The 26,431-nt window shown below is 39.0% G+C and overlaps 1 protein-coding gene across 7 annotated transcripts in view; it reads right to left on the bottom strand.

Annotated features, from left to right (window-relative positions):
• The window catches only part of Rapgef6 (Rap guanine nucleotide exchange factor 6), a 156,278-nt gene that overhangs the window by 109,217 nt on the left and 20,630 nt on the right, over positions 1-26,431 (bottom strand). For all 7 annotated transcript variants that reach the window (XM_042688796.1, XM_042688800.1, XM_042688797.1 and 4 more), the window contains exons 2-5: positions 14,496-14,566; positions 12,301-12,357; positions 8,682-8,765; positions 1,692-1,761 (exon numbers count right to left, since the gene is read on the bottom strand). In XM_042688796.1, the coding sequence (XP_042544730.1) occupies positions 1,692-1,761; positions 8,682-8,765; positions 12,301-12,357; positions 14,496-14,566 (282 nt within the window). The remainder of the gene's footprint in view (positions 1-1,691; positions 1,762-8,681; positions 8,766-12,300; positions 12,358-14,495; positions 14,567-26,431) is intronic.

Here is a 26,431-nt window from a genome sequence, read left to right as displayed (position 1 = left end):
TGATCGCATGAAATCCGAAGAAGCTCTTTAGGTTCAGTTAAGTAATTATGTCACAAGGTCTTTTAAAATATAATTCTAAAGCAAACATGTCAAATTAAATTAGAGTGATCAAGAAAGTGTTCAACAAAAGATATCTCCAGTCACCAGTTGGATTACTCAAATTTGTATATATACATGAAGCTATTTCATAAACACATGGATCAAGCATCGTTCAAAATTCTAAATATGTCCTACTATATTTTGTTGTTCAATGCAAAGCATTTTAAGCAATACTGAATGCTCACGAAACAGTTCTGGAATTTAAAAATTACTAACCACAATGGTGGTGGTAATGGCTACAATATGGCTAAAATATCTGAAGGTATGTTTCTTGACCTTGAACTATATATTAGCATGTAATTCCTAAAAGTAAGTGCAGTTATCAAAATCAGGGAATTCAGTGTTATCTAATCTGCAATCCATATTCAAATTTTATCAGTAACACCAGTATCATTTATAATTATCTCAATTATTCAGTATTAAATAAGATCAAGCATTTTATTTACTTGTTACTTTTCTCTTTTCTCACTTCATGTTGAACTATTTCTTAATCTTTCTATGTACATCTTGACATTGGAATATTTAAAGTGTATAGTCCATGCTGGGCGCTGGTGGCTCATGCTTATAATCTTAGTACTCAGGAGGCTAAGATCTGAGGAATCTCGGTTCAAAGCTAGCCTGGGCAGGAAAGTCCATAAGACTCCTATTTCCAATTAATCACCAGAAAACCAGATGTAGCACTGTGGATCAAAGTTGTAGAGTGCTAGCCTTGAGTGAAAAGCTCAGGGACAGTGCCCAGGCCCCGAGTTCAACCCCATGACTTGTGTCTAACAAGACATACCATCGATAGGATAGTCTGTCCTCAGTGTCAGTCTGTGAATAGATGGTAAGTAAATTCCACCAGAAATGGAGTGATTTTTCCCTTCATGAATGATTTCTGAGAACACACTTGGAGACTTAAGTATTTTTTTCCACTAAATATCAGCCTCCAAGGTGTAATAACAGTTTTTAGGAATTTTCAAAGTAATCATTACTGCTTGTTAACTGCTATTCTACTGTCAGGAACTCAGTTATTAATAACATCAGGACTAACAACTGTTTGTACTATACATGAGGATCCCATCAATTACTATACATTTTTATTTCAATTCTCAATTAGATGACATTATAAATTTACTTCAACTATGTATCTCTCTTAAAAAGTGAAAACTTATTGCTGAAACAAAATCTCATCCCAAATAAGATATTAACATCTGGATCACTTCCTACTTGGATCTATTTGTATATCTCTTTATTTTTTTCTCTAGCTCTTTCCCTCTAGTGTAGGGAAAAGAATCTGCATGTTTCATTTACTGACTAAATTCAAAGGGAAAGGAACAAACACTTGAAATTATGGTCCCTTTCCAAAGCCTTTAATTTTCTGGTGGGACAGGTAAATTGGTATCTTTTAAATTTAACTATCCCATGTTTTACATTTTGCAAAGAATCAAAGTTTGAAGAGAGTATATAAGCTTGGTATATGGTTCTGATGCTTTTTAAAATCACTAACAGTTCACAGCAATGGAATCTCCTTGAGGGTTTCATGCCTACTTCATTTAACATAAAAAACTGAAGCATATCAAAAACAATTCAGCATTCTTTAAGGTTCTTACCACAATCATTTCTGAAGGCTCTAATACAAGACAATCACATCCTCTTTTTCCTCCAAACTGCTTACCAAAACTATAAAAACAGAAAAATAATTTCTTTAGAAGTTATAAAGTATTTCAATATAGGAAACAAATAAAAAATCCTGAGAGGTTAATTTAAAAATGCTGGTCTTCTATCTTTCCTCTTAATTATCCAGATATAACAAATATTAATATAGTTCTATACAAAAATTCCATTTCAATTTCTGACTTTAATTAGTCCCTAAAATTAGTTACAAAATTAAATTCCAAACATCTGTAATTCAGTACTGCTGAATTAAAGGAAAAATTTACCTAAGAAGGAATGATAGCATAGTAACATATTTCACAAAATAAAAAAAACTATATATATTAAATTATAGAAAACATTAGTATTCACATGTATAAAGAAATGGAAACAAGATAGCTTATTAAAACAAATTGCTTTAAGCCAGTGGCTATTTCTTTGTTAAAAACTGAATATTAAAAGAAAAAATTATTTTTATATTCTTAGTCTGAGAGAAAGATTTCTATGCAAATAAAAACCAGAAAGCAGCCAGACATCAGTGCCTTCAATCAGTTATCAAAGCTCCTCAGAGGGCTGAGATCTAAAGACAGTAGGCCAGTTTGAGCAGAGAAATCCATAAGAGAAGTACAGTCTAGCAAAAGAGCTAGACTGGAGGTGTGGCTGAAGTGGTAGAGTGCTAGCCATAAGCGGAAAAAGCTGAACAAGAGCATGAAGACTCCCAAGTTCAAGCCCGACATTGGCACAAAAATCCATCAATAAGTAAAACCAGAAAACAATCATTTCCTTCGTTCCTCCCTCCACAAACTAAGAGTGGTAACTCACATATATACTAGCTACATAGTAGGCATTAGTAGGAAGACGGTAGTCTGAGGGGAAAATAAGTGAGACCTTTTATGAAAATTAAAACAAAATGGGCAAGGGGCATGACTTAAGTGGTAGAGTGTTTGATGATCTAGATACTTGAGTAGACTCTGCATTCAAATGCCAGTACCATGGAGAGAAAGACAAAAGAGACAGCAGGGGCAAAGGAAGGAGAGGCGAAGGAGGGAGAAGGAGTGCACAAGAGAGCACCTATGGGGAACAAGCAGTGGCCATCAGCACAAGAAGAAGTGTTCAATAATATTATGCATCAGAAAATCACCTCACACTAAGATGCTGAAGTAAAAGGCTGACTGACACCAATGGTGGCAGCAATATGTAAAATAGAACCTCAAACTCCCACATATTGCTGTTGGGAGTCTAAGTGATACATACGCTGTGGAACTATTTAGGTATACAGCAAGCCCTACTTATTTCCCTCCTTATTTGTCGATGCCATTACAAGTGGTTTTGGTCAAAATGAGAATACACATACATACATTATGCAGCTCAGTTGATGCTGAGAAGCTCTTAGTTCCACATTTTATCATCAGTGATGTTTATATCATTGTGTGATTTGTTAAGTGTTCCCTTCCCTGTAATTTTATGAAAATGTGGCTTCCAGAAAGCAAATGATGCCCAAGAAACAAATGTGGCGGGGCTGGGAAGGTGGCTCAGTGGTACAGCGCTTGCCTTGTATGCCTGAGGCCCTGGGTTCCATTCCTCAGCACCACATAAGCAAAAAGAAAAAAAGCCGGAAGTGGTGCTGTGGCTCAGTGGTAGAGCGCTAGCCTTGAGCTGAAGAGCTGAGGGACAGCGCCCAGGCCCAGAGTTCAGGCCCCATGACTGGACCCAAAAACAAACAAACAAACAAACAAACAAAAGAACAGATATGGCAATCTTCCTAAGCCAAAAAAGGCATGCAACATGCTTAATAGAACTGTTAAAGGAAAGTATTAAGATTTGTTGAAATGCAGCATATCTTTAATGGAAGTTTGGAAAAACTGAAATGAAAAAATTTTAGATCAAAGTGAAGGTGCTGGGAAGGTGGCTTAGGGGTAGAGTGCTCGCCTTGCATGCATGAGGCCCTGGGTTCAATTCCTCAGCACCACATAAACAGAAAAAGCCGGAAGTGGTGCTGTGGCTCAAGTGGCAGAGTGCTAGCCTTGAGCAAAAGAAGCTCAGGCACAGACCCAGGTCCAGAGTTCAAGCCCCATAACCAACAACAACAAAAAAATCAAAATGAAAAATTTAGTGGAAAATGAGTAAAGCAGAGTACTTATAATAGAGCATGAATAAGATCTAGTTTTTAGTGAGCAGCATTTATCTGTGCAGCGGTAATTTTAGTGATGGTAATGTAACCTACTCCATACAGTACAGAGCCTCAGATGGAATAGGTAAATTTGAGTAATTTTAGAGCACTGAATTCTATGCACCTTGAGCATTCATGATTTTTCTTCAACATTGATCTTCTTGAAGCCATATGCCTGCAGGTTCTACTGCGTATCATAAACAGTACTTCTATTAAACATTAAGATACTGCTGGGCTCAGAAAAGGATTTGAAAATATGTAGTGCACTTCAAACAAAAAGCACCTGCAAAGCACAACAAATGCAGAGAACAGCTTTTCTCCCAAGTTCCATTATCCATTTAAAGACTCCACCAAAAATGAAAACAATCTATTATCCTCTTTATTCTCCTTAGTCCATCCATGAAGACTAAATTTTTATCACAGGAAAAAGAGATTCAAGGTCAAGCATTATACCCCAAGGCCAGTGGAACACTGTCCCAAGTTACTATCTTCTCTTCAGACATAATAATCTCCTCTAAAATCATTTGTCTCCAAAATCACCTATGGATGCCCAGGTCTCCCAATCCTATGAAGGGCAATGAGCTTCCAAATCTCATTGCAATATTGGGTGCTCTCCTCCTGTGAACAAAAATGTGTGTGTGTGTGTCTTCTGAACTTAAAAAGTGTGCCAAGAGACTCCCCTCGACTGCAGTAAAAGGTAGAGCTACAGCAATTTCATTGGTGTGATCTTTAAGCATGGATAGATGAAATCTATCAGGTTAGAAGCTCACACGGGCAAACCCATATGTGGGTATTTGACTTCCAAAAGAAGTGTGAGCTGGAAAAGGGAAGACATGTACCCATATGGAGAACAATCTAACACAATATGACATCTCAAAATCAATTGTAGATAACTACAGATCTAATTATGAAACAAAAAAAAATGGTCTACAAGTTCTCTCTCTTCCTTTTTAATCTCTGTATTTGTGTATATTAACTATTTTTTTCCTCATAAGAATTTCATATGCAAGTTGTTGGGAGCAAATTATATGGTAGTTAACAGAATATTCAGAGACATAATGATGAGCTATGTCATTAGTATTTCTGGTAATACTTCTAACAATATTAATTGTTGAACACACATGTCTCATTTGTCCTGTACTTTACCATGTAGAAACAAAGCTGTTCTTCCAATGAATGAATACCAAATGTGATTACAAGCACTCACTTACAAGCTAAGCAGCCAAGGGAATGAACAGTGCCAGTTACTTTTGGTTCTCAGCTTGAAATCTATCCTTCATTACTCTATTTTGTGATGAAGTAAATTTTGTAAATGTTCTTCCTTCCCAGGAAGAATGTTAAAGATTTATCAGTAGAGGGATACCACAAGGAGGAAGGTTTTCTCATCCTTTTCTCCAGCTTTGAAGCCCATCTGCATCTTGGGGTAAAAGGTGAGGGAGAGGAGGTATGGTTCTTGTTTCTCAGGACTGGTCATGGGTTCTCCTCCTACCAGTCTGGCCCAACTCTGACCTCAGGCAGCACTGACCTTCTCTTCCACTGGGCTGCAACTAACATTTTCAAGTCTGAATTCCAGTCTTGGAGATAGGGTCTCCCTTTCATTTATTCTCCCTTAGGTGTAGTGTGTTCTCCCTTATCTTTTTTGGTAGCTACTCTTTTCTACAATTAGTAATTCTTTAAACTGTACCTGTAGAAAAATTGGCTATCTTTAAATAAACTAAGATGCAACTATTACTCCTTGTCCGTATCAGGTAGTGATCGTATCTTATTGGTATCATATTGATTATACAGCCAACTGCTACTATGCTCCTTTATAACTATATCGACAGAAGCCCAAAATTTATTTGATGACTTATAGGCTAAGACTTGTTTTACTTATATTAAATCATAACAATCACAGTACAATAACATCTGTCATGAAAAAACAAATCCCTTACCTAGAAGTATTTTATAAAATTAAATAAACTTTTGATGTGCTATGAAATTCACAATGGCAACATTAATGCATACCATATCTCCATGTTTATAAAATTCCATACATTCTTATCAACTGATGTCAAAAACTTAAACTTCAATGTCTTGATTACAAACTGATGGGTACATTTTTATAGCCAATTAATGGCTACAAAAAATCTTGACCATTTAGAACACCAAAGCAGGGGAAAAAAATATTAAAAAGATGGGCTGGGAAGGTGGCTCAGTGGAAGGAAGAGCGCTTGCCTTGCATGCCTGAGGCCCTGGGTTCCATTCCTCAGCACCACATAAGCAGAAAAAGCCAGAAGTGGCACTGTGGCTCAAGTGGTAGAGTGCTAGCCTTGAGCTGAAGAGGGACAGAGCCCAGGCCCAGAGTTCAGGCCCCACGACTGATTCCAAAAAAAAAAAAAAAAAAAATCAAAAGAATCCTAAATATAAATCCTAAAACATAACCTATATAACATCAACACAAATTTCTATCTCAGTGGCTACTCAATACAGATTCAGCAATGTGAATTTTACAAATACAAAAGAAAGAATACTCAAAAGGCTTATATAACCAAGAATATATATAGCATTTGTAAAAAACAATAGTCAATTGTTTTTATTATACTCACCAAGAATGTTTCATTTAATCAAAAAGCAAAGTTTTAGGAATTTAGATGCCAATATTTAAAAATGATATCAAGACTGAGAGGTCCAAACCTTGATATTTAATAGTTAGGCTGCTAAATTAATTTAGCTGCAATTTCAAGTCTCCATAACCATAATTTGAACTCCAAAATCTGAAGAATTGTTAACAGAAAATCCTCTAGGAAAACCACATTTCACTATCATCCCAAACCTTGTTCTTTTACTTTTAATGATAATAATTAACAACTGTTCATAATTCACAACTTCTTTTAAGAGCCAGGCACTATCCTAAGAAATTTATGCATACTAATTCATGTATTTCCCAAAACAAGCCTATGAAACAGGTTCCATTGTTGTACCCATTTTATTTCATTGCCGGTCGTGGGACCTGAACTCTGGGCCTGGGCACTGTCCCTCAGCTCTTCAGCTCAAGGCTAGCGCTCTACCACTTGAGCTACAGCACCACTTCTGGCTTTTTCTGCTTATGTGGTGCTGAGGAATTGAACCCAGGGCCTCATGCATGCAAGGCAAGCACTCTACCACTGAGCCACCTTCCCAGTCCTATTGTACCCATTTTAGCAAGGCGCAAACTGAGGCACAAAGAGATTTTTAGTAATTTGTCCAAGATGTGGTAGAGTACAACATGAATTCAGGCAGTACAGCTCTAGAGTATGAACCTTTTTAGAAATTTTTGTTGATAATTTGAGTAGGAGAGCTTATAAAGAACTACATGACAACATTTATTTTCCATATTTTACAGATGAAAGTTAAAAACTGTCCAGGAGGGACTGTGAAGGTGGCTCAGTGGTAGAGTGCTTGCCTTGCATACATGAGGCCCTGGGTTCTATTCCTCAGCACCACATAAGCAGAAAAAGCCGGAAGTGGTGCTGTGGCTCAAGTGGTAGAGCCCTAACCTTGAGATGAAGAGCTGAGGGACAGTGACCAGGCCCATTTTCTTAACTATTATAATACATTGTTTTTCAATAGTAACAATAAATCCAAAAACCACTAGATGAAGCTGAACAACTCTCATGAAACAAAGTTCAAATAGGGAAAAGATATCATATCATGGTGTAAAATTAAAAGATTATAGCCTCAGAAATATGAAACATTAGTTGATATTAGTTGTCAAATATCTTCACATTGCTTAAAGAATATTTAGTGATTGGAGGCATGCGTCAGTTGGTAGAGATCCTGCCAATGAGCAAAAAAGGTCAAGTACCAAGTATGTGTTCTGGTCTTGGTTAAAAAAAAGTATTTAAAAAATATAGTATTAGGGCTGGGAAGGTGGCTCAGTGGTAGAGCGCGTGCCTTGCATGCCTGAGGCCCTGGGTTCCATTCCTCAGCACCACATAAGCAAAAGGAAAAAAGCTGGAAGTGGTGCTGTGGCTCAAGTGGTAGAGCGCTAGCCTTGAGCTGAAGAGCTGAGGGACAGCGCCCAGGCCCAGAGTTCAGGCCCCAGGACCGGACCCAAAAAAAAAAAAAAAAAAAAAAGAAAAAAAAGAAATATATATATATATATATATATATATAGTATTAAAAAATACACATATTACATAAAATAGTTTAATATAAAAGATAAACAGCTATAATGTTAACGCAAAAAGTTAATGTAGGGGCTGGGAAGGTGGCTCAGTGGTAGAGCACTTGCCTTGCATGCCTGAGGCCCTGGGTTCAATTCCCCAGCACCACATAAGCAAAAAAAGAAAAAAAAAGCCGGGGCTGGGAAGGTGGCTCAGTGGTAGAGCACTTGCCTTGCATGCATGAGGCCTTGGGTTCAATTCCTCAGCACCACATAAGCAGAAAAACCTGGAAGTGGCACTGTGGGCTCAAGTGGTAGAGTGCTGGCTTTGAGCTGAAGAGTTCAGGGACAGCATTCAGGCCCAGAGTTCAGGCCCCATGACCGACAAAAAAAAAAAAAAAAAAAAGCCGAAGTGGCGCTATGGCTCAAGTGGTAGAGCGCTAGCCTTGAGCTGAAGAGCTGAGGGACAGCGCCCAGGCCCAGAGTTCAGGACCCACGACCAGACCCAAAAAAAAAAAAAGTTAATATAGCTGGGTATAATAGGACATGCCTATAATCTCAGCATTTGGGAGGCTAATAATACTAGAGTATTGCAGACCAGTCTGGGGTATATAGCGTGACTGTTTTAAATAAAAGTTAATATACACTTACCTGCAAGGAGGCAAGACCATGGAGTCTTTCACAAGTACAGATCCAGAAAGCAGTATATACCAACATCTGGCAATAGTTTCTGAACTGTTCAAAGACAGAAAGTAAATGATTAAACAAACATGTTCATCTGTATATGGATTTAGTAAGTACACGTTGAAATATACAACACAGAATAAATACTGATAATACTGCAAGTAATTAAAAGTAGAATGCTGGAAATTCAGAGGTTAAGACCTTATATAAACCATGATCACATGAGGGAAAAAAAAAAAAACTAGGAAATTCTTAACAGGGTCACAGAAATGTGAAAAACACATTACTTTGAAAAAGAAATGCAATGAACACAGTGAAAATACTTTTAGCCAGGCACCAGTGGCTCGTGCTGATAATCCTAGCTACTCAGGAGGCTGAGATCTGAGGATTATGGTTCAAAGTCAGCCCAGGCAGGAAAGTCCATGAGATTTTTATCTCCAGTAACCACAAGAAAACTGGAAGTGGCACTGTGGCTCAAAGTGATACAGCGTTAGTCTTGAGTACAAAAGCTCAGGGACAGCACCCTGAGTTCAAGCCCCCTGACCAACAACAACAACAAAAAATCCCCCACAAACTTTTAATATATAGAATCAGCCCATCTTAGAGGCTGTGATAAAAACTGTCACATAAATATGGAGGCTTGGGCTTAGGAATGTGGCTTCGTGGTATAGTACTTGCTTAGCATGCATGAAACCCTGGGTTTGATTCCTTAGTACCACTAAACAGAAAAAGCCGGAAGTGGCTCTGTGGCTCAAGTGGTAGAGTGCTAACTTTGGGCAAAAGAAACTCAAGGACAGTGCCCAGGCCCTAAGTTCAAGCCCCAGGACTGGCCAAAAAAAAAAGGAGGCTTATTGAGTACCACCAATAATAAAAGTATAAATATTTAGGTTTTTACTATCCAATATTACATTTCACTGTTAACTTTTATCAAATTTATTCTAAATAAGGAAAAATCTGGAAAAACTAAAGCATTTGGTAAAAAGTAATTACTTGAATAGGAAAATTATAAAGCATCATATAGAAGTTATGTTTAATGGCTTTATGTTTTAGAAAAAAAATACCAATTTAATTATAAAGCCACAAGTCCTTTAATATGGCCTTAATTTTTTCATCTATGATACTGATTGGCAGTAAAACTTTTCAAGAAAAAAAACCACACCATCATAATCTTGGGGATGGGGAAAACTTTTTTAAAAACATGTCATGAAAATGAGAGATTTTCTTTTACAAGATGCTAGAGCTAGGCAGCAGTGGCTCATGCCTATAATCCTATTCAGGAGGCTGAGATCTGAGGATCAAAGTTTAAAGTCAGCCCAAGAAGGAAAGTCTGTAAGACTTCTAAAAAGCTGGAAGTATCATTGTGGTAGAAGGTTAACCTTGAGCAAAAGCAGCTTGGTGACAATGCCCAGGCCCAGAGTTCGAGCACCAGGACCCACCAAAAAAAACCCACCCCATCCCCCCCAAAAAAAGGTATCACAAATAGGTGATCCACCAGGTGGCTCATGTCTGTAATCCTAACTATGCAGGAGACTGAGATCTCAGTTCAAAACCAGACCAGGAAGGAAAGTCGGTGAGACTCATCTCCAATTAACCACCAAGAAGTCAGAAATGGGGCTGTGGCTCAAGTATAGGAGTGTTAGTCTTGAGCAAAGAAGGTCAGGGACAGCGTCCAGGCCATGGTTTTCACACACCCACACATACACGTGTCATAAATAGAATAAGATAGATATACAGTAAGAATATCTAACCGAGGATTTGTATTCAGAATTCATAAAAGATTTATTATTTTTAATTAATTGTCCTAAGGGGTTTCATATTTCAATGTGTTTATTTAAGAGCACAATGCATCTTCATCAATGTAATTTGACCTCTTTTTGAACTTATGGATAGAATCTTGTTTACAAATCAAAAGAAACACAATAAATATGATCAAAAATTTAAATTAGGATTTCACAGGCTATCGAAATAACCTATAAAAACATGAAAATCAGGCTAGAAGACATAGTTCAAGTGGTACACTGTCTAGGAAACACAATGGCCCCAGTTCAAACCCAAGTATTGCCAAACGAACAAGAAGAATATGGAAGTCATTCAATACCATTTGTAAACAGAAAAACGTAAAATAAAATCATGAGACAATGAATAATCAACAGAATGGCTAAATTCCAAAATAAGCAAAAAATGGTTATAATAGGAGTGGAACAACTGAAATATTACTATACACAACTAATAGATATTTATTTATTTTTGTTGGTCATGGGGCTTGAACTCTGGGCCAGGACGCTATCCCTCAGCTCTTCAGCTCAAGGAGAGCGCTCTATCACTTGAGCTACAGCACCACTTCCAGTTTTCTAGTGGTTTATTGGACATAGGAGTCTCACGGTCTTTCCTGCCCAAGCTGGCTTTGAACCACGATGCTCAGAGCTCAGCCTCCTGAGTAGCTAGGATTACAGGTGGGAGCCACCGGCGCCCGGCTGGTTTAACTTTTAGAAAACTGTAAATCTCTAGCAATTCCTAGAAAGCTGAATAGGAGGAATGGATAGAGTATTAAAAGATACAAGCAAAATGTTCACAATGAAGCTTATTTACAATAGTAAAAATCTAGAAGCAATCCACAGATGTAGTGACAGTAGAATGAATAAATTTACATTATAGCAATAAAAAAGAACAAATGCAAAGCATTAAAGAACCTTGAACTATTTGCTATGAAAAAAATCTTGTTAGTCAAATTATTTTGACCCCAAAATTCAAAAAGAAGTCAAATTATATTGATCAAGATTCATTATACTCATGAACTGATAAGTTAAATTGAAACCCCTTTATACAATTAAATTTAAAAATAACACACATTAACTTGGAGTCATTGAAATTTGAATATTTGACCATCTTTCCAAAACAGTTTTCCTGACCCTTCTAGAAAGCTCATTTCATTAGCAGCAACAGTTACAAAGTGTATATACTTTAAAAACTTTGCTGTACTATTTTTTGTGTTTTATACATTTTTAGAAAATGTGTTTTCTGCTCAGGGGCTCATGCTCTTGCTATCTTGCTCAAGGCTGGCTCTCTACCATTTGAGTCACACCTCCCCTTACAATTTTTCTGCTGGTTAATTGGAGATAATGGTGCCTTGGATTTGTCTACTTAGGCTAGCTTTGAGCCTCAATCTTTATATTTCAGCCTCCTGAACAACCAGTACTTGGCTTTTTGTTTTATACTTCATAGTTCATGAATATATTTCAATTTGCTCTACAAAAATTGTCCACCATCAAAATAGTTTCAATGTTAAAAGTCAAAATTTAGCTGGCGCTGGTGGCTCATGCCTGTAATCCTAGCTACTCAGGAGGCTGACATCTGAAGATCGCAGTTCGAAGCCAGCCTAGGCAAGAAAGTCTATGAGACTCTTATGTCCAATAAATTACTCAAAAAAAAAAAAAAAAAGGCTCAAATGGTAGAGCACTAGTCTTGAGCACAAAGAGGCTCAAGAACAGAGCCCAGGCCCAGAGTTCAAGCCTCAGAACTGGCACACAAAAAAAAGGTCAAATTTAAACCAATGTCGTTAACTTAAGCTAATCATGAAAATACTTACCAAAAAAGTATTTGATTGCCACTGTATCTCTCATAGCGTGCTCTTTCAGACATTAACCTAGTATTAAAAAAAGTAGATTTTGAAAATTATTTTACCTTAAATCCTGTTACAAAATTCCATCCTATCAACAGAAAATTATCAATTCTAAATTTTCACTAAAGTACAAGTGCTTAAAATATATATAGTGAAATAATAGTTTTATAAAAGAAAATAGTATTAAGTGGCACCAACTATAATATTCTTGTGATGTAAGAGCTTTCAATCTACCTCAAATAATATTCTTTTTTTATGAAAAACTATGTAGTTGTCTGCTCTACTACAGTGCCCTGGTATTACTAACAAAGGCATACTAACACCAGGAAAAAAATATGTAAATTTGTTTGCATTTCAATTTAATATTAATAAGTACTCCAATTTTCATTTTCTTTTTTTCTGTCAACTTATTTGATATACACTAACTTGAATTATATGTGTATGTGTGTGTTCATAATCAGAAACTTGAGATATACACAGGAAAAATAATTTTAAAAAAAGGGTTATGGATACCTAACATGTTTAATAAATGTTATATGAAAAAGTTAGTAGTAGGCTGCGAAGGTTGCTCAGTGGTAGAGCACTTGCCTTGCACGCATGAGGTCCTGGGTTCGATTCCTCGGCACCACATAAGCAGAAAAAAAAAAAGCCACTAGTGGCGCTGTGGCTCAAGTAGTAGAGTGCTAGCCTTGAGCTGAAGAGCCGAGGGACAGCACCCCAGGCCCAGAGTTCAGGCCCACGACCAGACACCCCCCCCCCCCAAAAAAAAAGTTACTAGTTAGTGCATTAAAGCACCCTCAAGTATTTTAACAAATAAAATCACAATAGTGTAAGAGAAGAAGCAATTAAGGTTCAAAAAATGTATTAGTCTTGTCCACAGAAACTTATACTACATCAAGGGTCCTGTTTTTTCCGCTTTAGTAAAATATGGTGATAAGTAGTAGCCATAAGTGATGGAAAAATGTAAAGGCAATCTAAAATATAATTAAATTTCCCAACGCTCAGATAACTATAGCCTTATAGAGACTAGACCTAGAGATAGGAATTTCTCATAAGTAATCTCAATAATCATTCAAGCCCCAAGGCTAATCCTGGTGCTCTCATCAGAGAGAAAAACCCATTTTCAGTTTATTGAACATTTGTAACAGGTATTTAATACTATTTTTGTTGCCATCAATAAACTAAAAGCAAGAGGAAAGCCTGGCACTTGTGCTTACATTTTGTGTCTGTCTTCGTTCTATTAATAACATTTTTATTGCAGGAACTAAAACTACCCCTAAGGAAAGCAGTCTTGTAGGACAGACTCTTCCCTAATGAGGATAATTACCAATAATGCTCATATTTCACCTTGATGGGAACTAGATTATTCCTCTCAAGTGATGACAGTGGTTAACAACTTCTCTTAAACCTGGGAAAATTAGAACTGAGATAATGTCCAGCCAGGCTATACCTGTAACCAGGACTCTTAAAACTATGCATACCACTGTCCTCTATTTAAACCTAATAATCAAGTCTGTACCCCAAAGATGCCTGAAGATGAATGAAAGTGCCATATTTCCATGGGATCATGCCACATAATCTCTTTCTCTATGGTGTTTCTTTTCCTGTCACTTTCACAATGTTCTCATCTTGCATGATTTTTCTCACACAAGCAGGAAGGACTGAAACTAACCAGCAGGGCTAAATTTCTGATAATACCATGTCCATCTTAAACATGTAACATAATATCAACTCAAAGTAAAAAAAAAAAAAAAAAAAAGAGGGCTACTGTTTTTAACTACCCAGCACATACTCAGAGAGCACTGAACTCTGCTTTATTTTTATTTTTTTTAAACTATGAACAGTCTTTCTTGGCTCTTTCTTGCTGAAAACATACTTCAGTAGAGAGGCATTAAATGACCACCTAAAGTCAAGCAGCTACCCAGTTCATTAATTTAACATTACCATGATTTATTGTATTCAAAGTATTAGATTGTTTTTCCCCAAGACCCAACCCGAATCAACCCCAACTGATATAAAACACAGGAAAACTAGGCATCTAATCTGTAAGTATATTCCAAGTGTCTAAAACAGGAGGAGGCTTGTAAAAAACGTTTAACAGATACCTATTAATAAATAACTACAGAGCATATGCTGTGTGGTTAAATAAGGCACATACTTACCTCAGTTGATGTTCCCTGAGATTTGATAGTATTTCCATTCCATGAAGGTAAGAATAAATAGTATTTAAGTCCTGTGGAACAGAAAGGTTTTTAGATTACTTTTCATCTTGGCATTTAAGTAATGATGACTCACAATTCTGATTGTAAACACACAATTATTTACTACAGAGCTATATTAAGTATGGAAGAGTCACAGTAATCTCTCAATTACAAAAGACTGCAAAGGTAAGGAAGATTCCTTCTACATTCATGGCTAAGGGTCACTACTCAAATGCTGTATTAACCATAATGGGTTAAACAAATATATCTATCTGTTAAAAGCTTACTAAGTTGACACTGAAGATGATTTTAAGTGTACAAAAAGGATAGATTAAAAGAAGAAAACAGGCTCATGCCTATAATCCTAGCTACTCAGGAGGCTGAGATCAGAGGATATTGGTTCAAAGCCAGCCCAGGCTCAGTGAGACTTTGATCTCCAATAAACTACTAGAAAAAAAAACCAGAAGTGAAGCTGTAGCTCAAGCTGTAGAGCACTCGCCTTGAGCTGAAGAGCGTAGGGACGGTGCCCAAGCCCAGAGTTCAAGCCTCATGACCGACAAAAAAAAAAAAAAAAAAAAGAAGAAAACACGGTAGATAAAATAGGTCTATAAAGTATCCGATAAACTAATTGATAATAGTTTATATTTGATAAAGCAAATTATATTTTCAAAGATGGCCACAAAGGTATTTCTCATGTCATATCTACACTTCTGCAACAGAACCTTGTCACTCCTCCATCAAAAACTGGAATCTGTGTGCTTTCCTGGGTCGGATTTGTGACTTGCTCTGACAGAAAGGCTGCATAACTTCTGAGATTTTAATACAGTGAGACTAGCAACATGGTACAGAGATCCAAGCCAGTCTCGGAGAAAGAAAAAGGCTCCCTGTAATAATACCAATGAGATGTCAACTTAGACAAGCCATCCTACCAAGTGAATGGAACTGAGAATGATCCAGTTCAAAGGTCTGTGGGACAAAAGATGCAACCATACAAACAAAATCTGCTAAATGGAATAATATAATCCTGGCAAAAGCCTGGCTTACAATAGATCCACTGCACCTAGAGATCCATCTAATAATGGTTATTCTTTATCCCCTGTATATACTTGGAAGTGAGAGTAACTTCCACAGTGGGATCATGACCTGTTTTATACTAAGAGCTGGGCAAATGGAAGCCAAATGAAAACATCTGAAGTTACCTCATCCCCCTCCAACAAACAAACAAGACAGCAAACAACTCTATGTAATTTGTGGGGGCCTTGGAGAAAATAAAACCCTTGTAAAATGACTGTGTAAACTACCATAGACTTAATCCAATTCTAGCAGTGATCACAGACATATTCTCTCTCAGACCTATATATCATAGCTACTTGAGAAGTAACCTCCTGAAGATATTTGGCTAATGAATTTTTTCCATTCTAATTACATTTTATCAGAAACAGTTTGCATTCACATGGGGGCAATATTAACGTATGAGTTTGGGTTAAAGCTATTCTAACTTTCCTATTCTGTCGTAACAGTCTAAACACATGTAGATCTCCTCACCTACTACACAGATGGCCTCATGCAGATGAACAGAAGAATAAGCCAGTGGTGGTTGGAACCCTTGGTGTACTTGATAGCATCCACATGCTCCATAGATGCATTAAAAGACTCAAGACTTGACACTTAGAAATTTCTAAGGCTACACTGTGTGGGATATATGTCAGAACATCCCATCCAAAGAAAAATACCAACTGCTGGGATTTGAGCATTAGGTCAAAGTGGAGGAAAAGGGATTGAACTCACCATTCTCATAAAAAGGTACAGGCTTCTGCACTGCTGAAGAGGCTATGTGGCCAGCCAGGACAGAGCAGTACTACACAGAGATAAGGATCCATTACCTCTGCCTATGTTGCTCCTGTAGCACATGTTCCCTATGTCTACTGTCAGTAATTTATATGAGGTTAAAGAGTATATACTTTTCTGTGTTACTAACTCCCATTAGGACTGAGGGGTCTGTATCATTGGAGTCAAGGGGAAAGCTGCCACAGCTTCCTGGATCTGAGTCTGGCTTCCGGGACACAGCTGCCTCTAGGCATTCTTGAGTCCTTGTCTTCCTCCTCCTACCCAGGGCTGGACAGTGAAAAGGTGGCAAGCCTCGAGGCTTGCTGGTGTTGGGCCTGAGCAAAGGTAGTATGTGCTGAATGGTAACAAGTAGTTAGAGACAAGATTCCTCTTGGATGTTGACTCCCAGGGTTGGGGAAGGCTCTGTGTGACAATGTAATTGTGTATGAGTGAAGGCTTGTGGGATCTGTGAATTAGCAAGCTACAGCTACTGCTCCAGCCTGACCAGACAGCCAAATAAAGGAGTTGTCTTGGCAGTCCTTCTCCCCCAAAACTGCTAAAAATAAATACAAATATATAAACCATGTTCTATTTTTCAAATCGAGAGAATAACAAAAACTAAAAGACAGTGACAAATGTGAGGGAATAAACAAATGAGATGGTTCATATGATTACCCTACCTTACTGCCTGGTGACATTTTGAAGTGATCTGTCAGTTGGGGAGTAGGAAGTAGCTAGAACTTACACAGCAGGAGGTACAGGAAAGGGTACTACTCAAACAATGGGTTCCAGAAAGCCACGGAAATTCTCTTTGGAGTGGGTAGTAATGATCACATCCAAATATCTAAAGTAAGGTTAAAAAAAAAACCAAAAAACTCCTGAACAGGCAGGGTGTGGTGGTGCACAAACAGAAGCCAAACAAGATTCTAAGTTAAAGGGCTAGCCCAGGCTACATAAGGAGTTTGAAGCCAGCTTGGGCTATCAAAAAACAAAATAAAGCCACAATCCAAAGGCTTATGCCTGTGATGCTAACTACTCAGGAGGCTGAGATTTGAGGACTGCAGTTCAAAGATAGCACAAGAAGGAAAATCCCTTAATTCCTGTTAACCACCAAAAAGCCAGAGGAGAACAGAGGCTCAAGTGGTAGAGTGCAAGCCTTGAACACAGAAGCTCAGTAACAGCACCTAGGCCCCAAGTTCAAGCCACAATCATGTGGACAGGAGAGGGCTCCAGAAAAAAGGATTAACTGGGCCAAAATGTCAATGTTGTTAGATTAGTGAAACAATGACCAAAACTTTCACAGAGACAGTAAGAGCTCCTTTTCTCATCAGCCAGACTATAAAACTCACACCATTCTTCCTGGAATATTCAGAATGCTTTGGACTCAAGAGAGTCCAGGCTAAATAGTACTCTAGTGCTAGACAACATAGCTCAAAGCAAGATCCAAAAGTTGGCTTCCTAGTTACTTAAGGCCCTTTCAAACAGTTACACTTCCAAACTGCTTCCAAGTTACTTGAATCAAAAATATCTTTCTAGCAACTTCAAGATACAATTCACAATTTGGAGCACCAAATCAAATACTCTGGATATAAAGAAACAGGAGAAAAAAAAAAAAAGAGCTAGCCTTAGAAGGAAAATAAATCAAAACTGACTTCCCAGGCATAGTAGTATATACCTATCATCCCTGAGGAGGTAGAAGGATCAAACTGGACTACATATAAAGATCTCTCAAACAGAAAATGAACAAGAAGAAAAAACTCAATTAACTCAATTACTAAGGCAACAGAACTGGGAAAAAGACATTTCAAAGTTTATTTTATATGTATAGTCCTTATTCTAAGATGATACAAAGAAGAGTAAACATGTAAGAGGCATTTTTTTAAAAATTAGGGCTAAAGGTGTAACTCAAGAGATAGAGTGCTGGGGCTGGGAAGGTGGCTCAGTGGTAGAGCGCTTGCCTTGCATGCTCGAGGCCCTGGGTTCAATTCCTCAGTACCACATAAGCAAAAAGAAAAAAGCCGGAAGTGGCGCTGTGGCTCAAGTGCTAGAGCGCTAGCCTTGAGCTGAAGAGCTGAGGGACAGTGCCCAGGCCCAGAGTTCAGGCCCCACAACCAGACCCAAAAAAAAAAAAAGAGATAGAGTGCTTGCCTAAGTTACACAAGGTCATAGGTTAAATTCCAAGAAAGAAAGAGACGAGCAAAAGGGAACAAAGATACTATTGAAGATTTTAAAAAATGCACAAAAAGAAACATACACTGGATAGGACTAACAACGAAGAATGGTGTTAAGACTAATAAGGACAAAAAAACAGAAATTAGAAAAAAAAAAAAAAAAAAAAAAAAAGACCAAATATAAACACAGTACCAATGAGCTACATGGGCTAACTTTGTTTAGCCTAACATAACTAGTCACAACTTGGGGGACAAAACAGTAAAAATTTTAGAATAGTAAATATTCTCCAAATTTGATGAAAACTATAATCCCACAAATAATCTACGAAGCAAGCACAGGAAATCAGAGGAGGGACAGATGAAGTGGCTCATAGCGATCATCTCAGATACTTAGGAGGCAGAGATCAGGAGGATTACGGTTCAAACCAGTCCAGGCAAAATGTTAGCAAGACCCTCATCTCGACTGAGCACTTACACCTGTCATCTTAGTTATGGGGAAGGCATAGTTAAGAGATTCTAGGCCTGCCCAAGCAAAAATGCAAAACTCAATCTGAGAAGTAAAGCAAAAAAGGGCTAGAGAACCTGCTTGGTTTCACATTATAGCCAAACTGCTGTAAAAGTAATAGAGAAGACTAAAAAAGCAGCAGAGAAAGAAAACAAATTACATAAGGAGAAACGAGAATTAAAATTACAGTGGTTGTCAAAAATAACTCAATCAACAAGATGCTGAAAATAATATCATTAAAGACTGGCATGCGGGGAGGGGGGAGATGAGGATTATGGATTGTGTATGCAAAGAGAGAATGATGACACTACTAACCTGAAATTCTATTCCTAGTCATAATACTCTTCAACATGAAATATTTTCAAATAAGTGACAACAAAATTTTGTTATCTGCAGACCTGCTCTACAAAAAAAAAAAGTTAAAAGTCCTACATTAGCAGACACTAGACACTATGTTGAAAATGAACTATACAACTTGAGGGTGGGGACAGGAGGGAAAAACAGAGAGGGAAGGGGTGACACTGAGAAGAAATGGGTTCTTTACCTGAGTTTTTTTATATAACTTTAACCCCCCTGTACATCATCTTTATAATAACAATAAAAATATTCTAGAGTCCTTTATAATGGAAGAAAACAATACGAGATGGGAATCCAGATCTAAACAAAGGAATAAAGAAAGCTGGAAAAGGCTAAGGTGTTTTTTTCTATTTTCAGTTATGTGTTCTTTACTGACAGGTTATTTTTTTTTTTTTGTCGTTCGTGGGGCTTGAACTCTGCGCTTGGGCGCTGTCCTTCAGCTCTTCAGCTCAAGGTGAGTGCTCTACCACTTGGGCTACAATGCCATTTCTGGTTTTCTAGTGGATTATTGGAGATAGGAATCTCACGGTCTCTCCTGCCCGGGCTGGCTTTGAACAGCGATCCTCAGATCTCAGCCTCCTGAGCAGCTAGGATTACAGGCGTGAGCCACCAGTGTCCTTACTAGGTGCTGGTGGCTCATGCCTGAAATCCTAGCTAGTCAGGAGGCTAGAATCTGAGCATTATAATCTGAAGCCAGCCCTGGCAGGTCAGTCTGTGAAAACTCATTTTTAAAAAAAATTTTTTAAATTCTTTTTGGTATTACTGGGGATTGAACCAATATACTTGTTTATGTGGTCAAGGCTGGTCAAGACCCTATCTGAAAAACAAGCTCAAATAAAAAGAACTGGAAGCGGGGGAGTTCTCAAGATGGCGACGGGGCAGTAGGGAAACGCCACAGCTCTCTCCAACCAAAAAGAGAGTTCGAGTTCCAACCTTTAATCTCCCCAAGAGACCGACAACAACAAAAAGACGAACACTCAGAGAAAAACCAGAGGTGGAAAATAACAAAAAAAGAAAGAGAGGAAAAGAAGAATTTCAGAACAGAGAAGAGCGAAGACCCCTCCCCCAACCTTTACTGGCCGCGCGGCAGTGCGCCAAGCCGCCGGCCAGCCGGCCCGGCGGGGGCTGCCGGAGCCACAGAGACACAGGGGACTGCTTGCAGATCACCAGGTACCGGATTGCAGAACAGCGGATCGCCAGGAACAGAGAAACCTACCAGCCGGGAGTCTCCAGGAGGATCCCACCCCACCCATCACTCTCCACCGGAGCGGAGAGGCTCCATCCCGCCGAAGCCGCCCGGCACCAGCAGCGCCACAAAGGGACCTGTCGCGATCGCAACGACCCGGCGGGGGGCCGCCCAACCCAGCCCGCAACCACCCCAACTGAACTCGGACTGCAACAACAACTGACGGACTGCAACAACAACTGACGACCTACAGGGTGAGTACCCATCAGGGGACAGGGAATCCATCAAGGGAGACCAGAGCTGGAGGGAATCCCCAGACCCTGACCTAGACTCCCTACCCCAACACCCGGACCACAGGACCCACTAAAACTGGGAACTGTTCGAGAGCCCCACCAGCCGGTGGAGCACACTCTGCTGGCAAGGCCAGAGCAAGAGCGCCCCGGGAAGGGAGCTTAAATGCTCAAGCCAGGAACAGTGCCCCTGGGTCAAGACTACCAACAGTAGAAGAAATTTGAACTGTGTCCTCCAGGCTGCATAACCAAGGTGGTATACACATTAGCACAGGCCTAACGAGCGCGCTCCAGGCTGGGGCCGGAACCAGGCCAGGGGACCGGCGCCTGAACAAAGCAAAAAGGGTCAGAAGTGGGGCTGTGGCTCAAATGGTAGGGTGCCAGCCCTGAGCTGAAGAGCTGAGGGACAGCACCCAAACCTAGAGTTCAAGCCCACAACCAGCCCAAAACAAACAAAAACACATCAGGAGCCCATAGCAGACTCCAGTATTTGGGAGAGTGCATCCAGAGCATCTGATCTTCCCAAGAGCACCCGCAGGAGCAAACACAAGCAGTCTAGGCTGCTCATCCCTTCCAAAGGCGGGAATTGCTACAGCAGAGAGCTGAGAATCCTAAGTGAATAGCAGCTGGAAATAGGCTCCCAACAGAATCCAGATCAGACACAGACTCTCTCTACCAATAGAGAATCAGCAACCAAGCAAAGACAGACACACCAAAACAAGATTGAAGAGCAGTCTCCTGAACCCCCATGCGAAAATCACAGAGAAAAATCACAAGGTTTACCACTACCCAGGACAGCAAGCTCACCTCAAAAGCCAGCAGCCACGCAGGGGAGAGCCCCAGTGGGAGCAAAGCAGGAATGGAAGACAAAAACTACATCCAAGGGTTGCTGGAGGCAATGACTCAAGAAATAAAGCGAGAAATGGATCAGAAATTGAAAGAGCACAAGGATGAACTATCAAAAGATATACAGGATATCAAACAAAAATTGGATGCAAAAATAGAAGCTGCACAAACCTCAGTAAGAAGTGAGATAAACGCCAAATTAGAGGTAATGCATACTGATATCACCTCATTGAGAGGTGAGATCAGTACTCTGAGAACCAACATTGAATCCATAAAGGGATCCATTTCCATCATGCAAACCACAATAGAAGCCACGGTCAACAGAGTGAATGAAATGGAAGGTAGAGTGTCAGATACAGAAGACAGAATACACCAACTGGACCAAAAAGTGACAGATATGGAAAAATCACTCAAATTAAACCAAAGGGAAATTCAAGAGCAAGCAGATAATGCTAAAAAATTTAACCTTCGCATAATCGGAGTGGACGAAGGTGAGGAATTCCAGAGCAAGGGAATGCAACACCTATTTAACAAGATAGTCAATGAAAATTTTCCCCACCTCAAAAACGACCATCTTAACTACATCACAAAAGCTTATCGAACACCCAACAAGCAAGATCCCAGGAGAAACACTTCTAGGCACATAATAGTAACAATGATGGATCTGAATAATAAGGAAACAATCCTGCATGCAGCAAAAATGAAGAAGGAGCTATACTACAACGGGAAAAAAATTAGAATCACTGCAGATCTCTCCACACAAACAATGAATGCAAGAAAAGCCTGGGAAAGCACCATACGAGCCCTGAGAGCCAATAACTGCCAACCCAGACTGATATACCCGGCAAAGCTAGCATTCACATTCGATGGAGAACTGAAAACTTTTAATAGCAAAGAAAAACTAAATGAATACATAAACATTAAGCCAGCATTACAAAGAATTCTAAGAGGGGGGACACAACCTGAAGAAAGCAACCAGGAACTGGGACCTGCCCCAAACAGGCATTACTCAAAGTCTAACTGAGCAAGCACAGGAGGAAAGGAAAGAAGAAAAACTTAGGAAAACGGAATGGCAGGGACAACAATGCATCTCTCTATACTTTCTCTTAATATAAATGGGCTGAATTCGCCAATTAAAAGAAAACGAACTGAGGACTGGATCAGAAAACAAGACCCATCCATCTGTTGCCTTCAGGAGACCCACCTCTCAGCCAAACATACAAACAAACTCAGAGTGAAGGGGTGGAAAAGGATCTACCAATCAAATTCCCCCAATAAGAAAGCAGGTGTAGCTATCCTGATATCTGACAAAATAAACTTTTCATTAAAATCAGTACAGAAAGACAAGGACGGACATTACATATTAATAAAGGGAACAATCCAAGAGGAGGATATAACCATCATCAACTTATATGCCCCAAATATCGGTGCACCCAGATATGTTAAACAAATGCTCTCAAACTTACAGAATAAAATAGATCCCAATACGATAATACTAGGAGACTTTAACACGCCACTCTCACCAAAGGACAGGTCTACCAACCAGAGGATTGGCAAAGAAGCTACCGAATTAAGTGAGGCCATACTTCAAGCGGAATTAACTGACATCTACCGAGTATTTCACCCTAAAACAACACAGTACACATTCTTCTCAGCAGCTCATGGAACTTTCTCCAAAATAGACCATATCATAGTTCATTCAAGGAACTTAAGCAAATACAAAGGGATCGACATAATCCCCTGTATCCTATCTGACCACAGTGGAATCAAGCTAGCTCTCAATAACAAAGCATACCGCAGAAATTTCTCTAATACATGGAAATTGAACAGCACACTCCTTAACAAGGCCTGGGTAACAGAAGAGATCAGAGAAGAAATAAAGCATTTCCTAGAACTCAATGAAAATGAAAACACCTCACAAAGAAACTTGTGGGACACAGCAAAAGCAGTCCTGAGGGGCAAATTTATTGCCCTCAGTGCCCACATCAAGAGAATGGAGACAGACCAAGTAAATAATCTCATGTTGCAACTAAAACAGCTAGAAAAACAAGAAAAAATGGGACCTAAAGCTACTAGACGAAGCCAGATAACCAAATTGAGAGCAGAGATTAACCAATTAGAAAATCAGAAAACCATAACCAAAATAAACCAAACAAAAAGCTGGTTCTTTGAAAAAATAAACAAAATTGATGGCCCGTTGGCAAGATTAATTAAAAAAAGAAGAGAGGAAACCCATATTAATAGGATTAGGGATGCCACGGGAAACATCACAACACGTACCCAAGATATCCAAACAATTCTAACAGACTACTTTCAAAAGCTATACTCTCTAAAGGAAGAAAATCTGGCGGAAATGGATGCATTTTTAGAGAAATACAAGTTACCCAAACTGAGCAAAGAAGAAGTTAACCAATTAAATAAGCCAATATCCTATAATGAGATACAGGAAGCTATCAAAAGTCTTCCAACAAAAAAAAGCCCAGGACCAGATGGATTCACAGCAGAATTCTATAAGACCTTTAAAGAAGAACTAATACCCATACTCCTCAAGCTCTTCAGAGAAACAGAGAAGGAGGGAGCTATCCCAAACTCATTCTACGAAGCCAATATCACACTCATCCCCAAACCAGGCAAAGACCCAACCAAAAAGGAGAATTACAGGCCAATCTCCTTGATGAACACAGATGCAAAGATCCTTAACAAGATTCTAGCTAACAGAATCCAGAAACACATAAAAAAAATAATACACTATGATCAGGTAGGCTTCATCCCAGAGACACAGGGATGGTTTAACATACGTAAGTCAATAAATGTAATCCAGCATATCAACAGAGCCAAGGTCAAGAATCACATGATTATCGCCACAGATGCAGAAAAGGCCTTTGATAAAATTCAACATTCATTCATGCTAAAAGCTCTGGAGAAAATAGGAATAGAAGGAACATTTCTAAAAACAATAAAAGCCATTTATGACAGACCAATAGCCAATATTATACTTAATGGGGAAAAGCTACAACCAATCCTCCTAAAAACAGGAACAAGGCAAGGATGTCCACTGTCTCCACTCCTCTTCAACATAGTCCTAGAACCCTTAGCCAGGGCAATAAGGCAAGAAAAAGACATTAAAGGGATCCGCATAGGGAAAGAAGAAGTGAAACTATCCCTTTTTGCAGACGACATGATACTATACCTCCACGATCCCAAAAACTCCATCCCCAAACTTTTAGAAATCATAAGTCACTTCGGCAAAATAGCAGGATACAAAATAAACCCACAAAAATCAGTTGCCTTCCTATACACTGATAACGCACAGGAAGAGAGGGAAATAAAGGGAGCAACCCCATTCACAATAACCTCCCAAAAAATAAAATATTTAGGAATTAACCTAACCAAAGATGTAAAAGAACTATTTAATGAGAACTATAAAAAGTTAAAGAAAGAAATTGCAGAAGACACTAGGAAATGGAAAGACCTCCCATGCTCCTGGATAGGCCGACTTAATATAGTAAAGATGGTGATACTTCCAAAATTAATATACAAATTCAATGCAATTCCTATTAAAATCCCAATGACGTACATCACTGAAATACAGAAAACAGTCCAAAAATTTATATGGAACAACAAAAGACCTAGAATAGCCAAAACAATTCTAGGGGATAAAGACAATATGGGAGGGCTATCCATGCCGAACTTCAAACTCTACTACAGAGCTATAATCACAAAGACAGCATGGTACTGGCACAAAAACAGACCCGAAGACCAATGGAACAGAATAGAAGATCCAGATATAAATCCACAGGCCTACAGCCAGCTGATATTCGACAAAGGATCCAAAGACATACAATGGAAGAAACACAGCCTCTTCAACCGCTGGTGCTGGGAAAACTGGGCAGCCACATGCAGAAAACTAAAAGTGGACCCCAGCCTATCACCATGCACCAACATCAACTCAAAATGGATTAAAGACCTTAACATTAAACCTGAATCTCTGAAACTACTGCAGGACAGAGTAGGAGAGACACTTGAACTAATAGGCACAGGAAGGAACTTCCTGAACAGAGTCCCAGGGTCACAACAAGTTGGAGAGAGACTCGACAAATGGGACTACCTTAAAATAAAAAGCTTCTGCACAGCTAAATCTATCGCAACTAAGCTAGAAAGACAACCAACTAATTGGGAAAAAATATTTACCAGCAATATATCAGACAAGGGGTTAACATCCTGTATATACAGGGAACTCAAGAAACTAATCCCTCCCAAACCTAACAAACCAATTACTAAATGGGCAAGGGAACTAAAGAGGGACTTCTCAAATGAAGAAATAAAAATGGCAAAGAAACACATGAGGAAATGTTCATCATCCCTGGTGGTGAAGGAAATGCAAATAAAGACAACCCTGAGATACCACCTTACCCCAGTCAGAATGTCCCACATCCACAAATCAGCCAACGACAAATGCTGGAGGGGATGTGGAGAAAGAGGAACCCTATTACACTGCTGGTGGGAATGTACACTTATACAACCACTTTGGAAAGCAGTCTGGAGGGTCCTTAGAAAGCTAAAGATTGACCTCCCTTACGACCCAGTCATACCACTTCTAGGCATCTACCCTGAACAACAGGAACCAATATACAAGGACACGTGCACCTCCATGTTTATTGCAGCACTGTTCGCAATAGCTAGGATATGGAAACAACCTAGGTGCCCCACCACAG

This window comes from Dipodomys spectabilis, unplaced genomic scaffold, assembly GCF_019054845.1.
Source record: "Dipodomys spectabilis isolate Male_0828 unplaced genomic scaffold, ASM1905484v1 ptg000119l, whole genome shotgun sequence".
Taxonomy (NCBI): Eukaryota; Metazoa; Chordata; class Mammalia; order Rodentia; family Heteromyidae; genus Dipodomys; species Dipodomys spectabilis.
The sequence above is the reverse complement of the archived record's forward strand: the minus strand, read 5'-3'. Positions and strand labels throughout refer to the sequence as shown.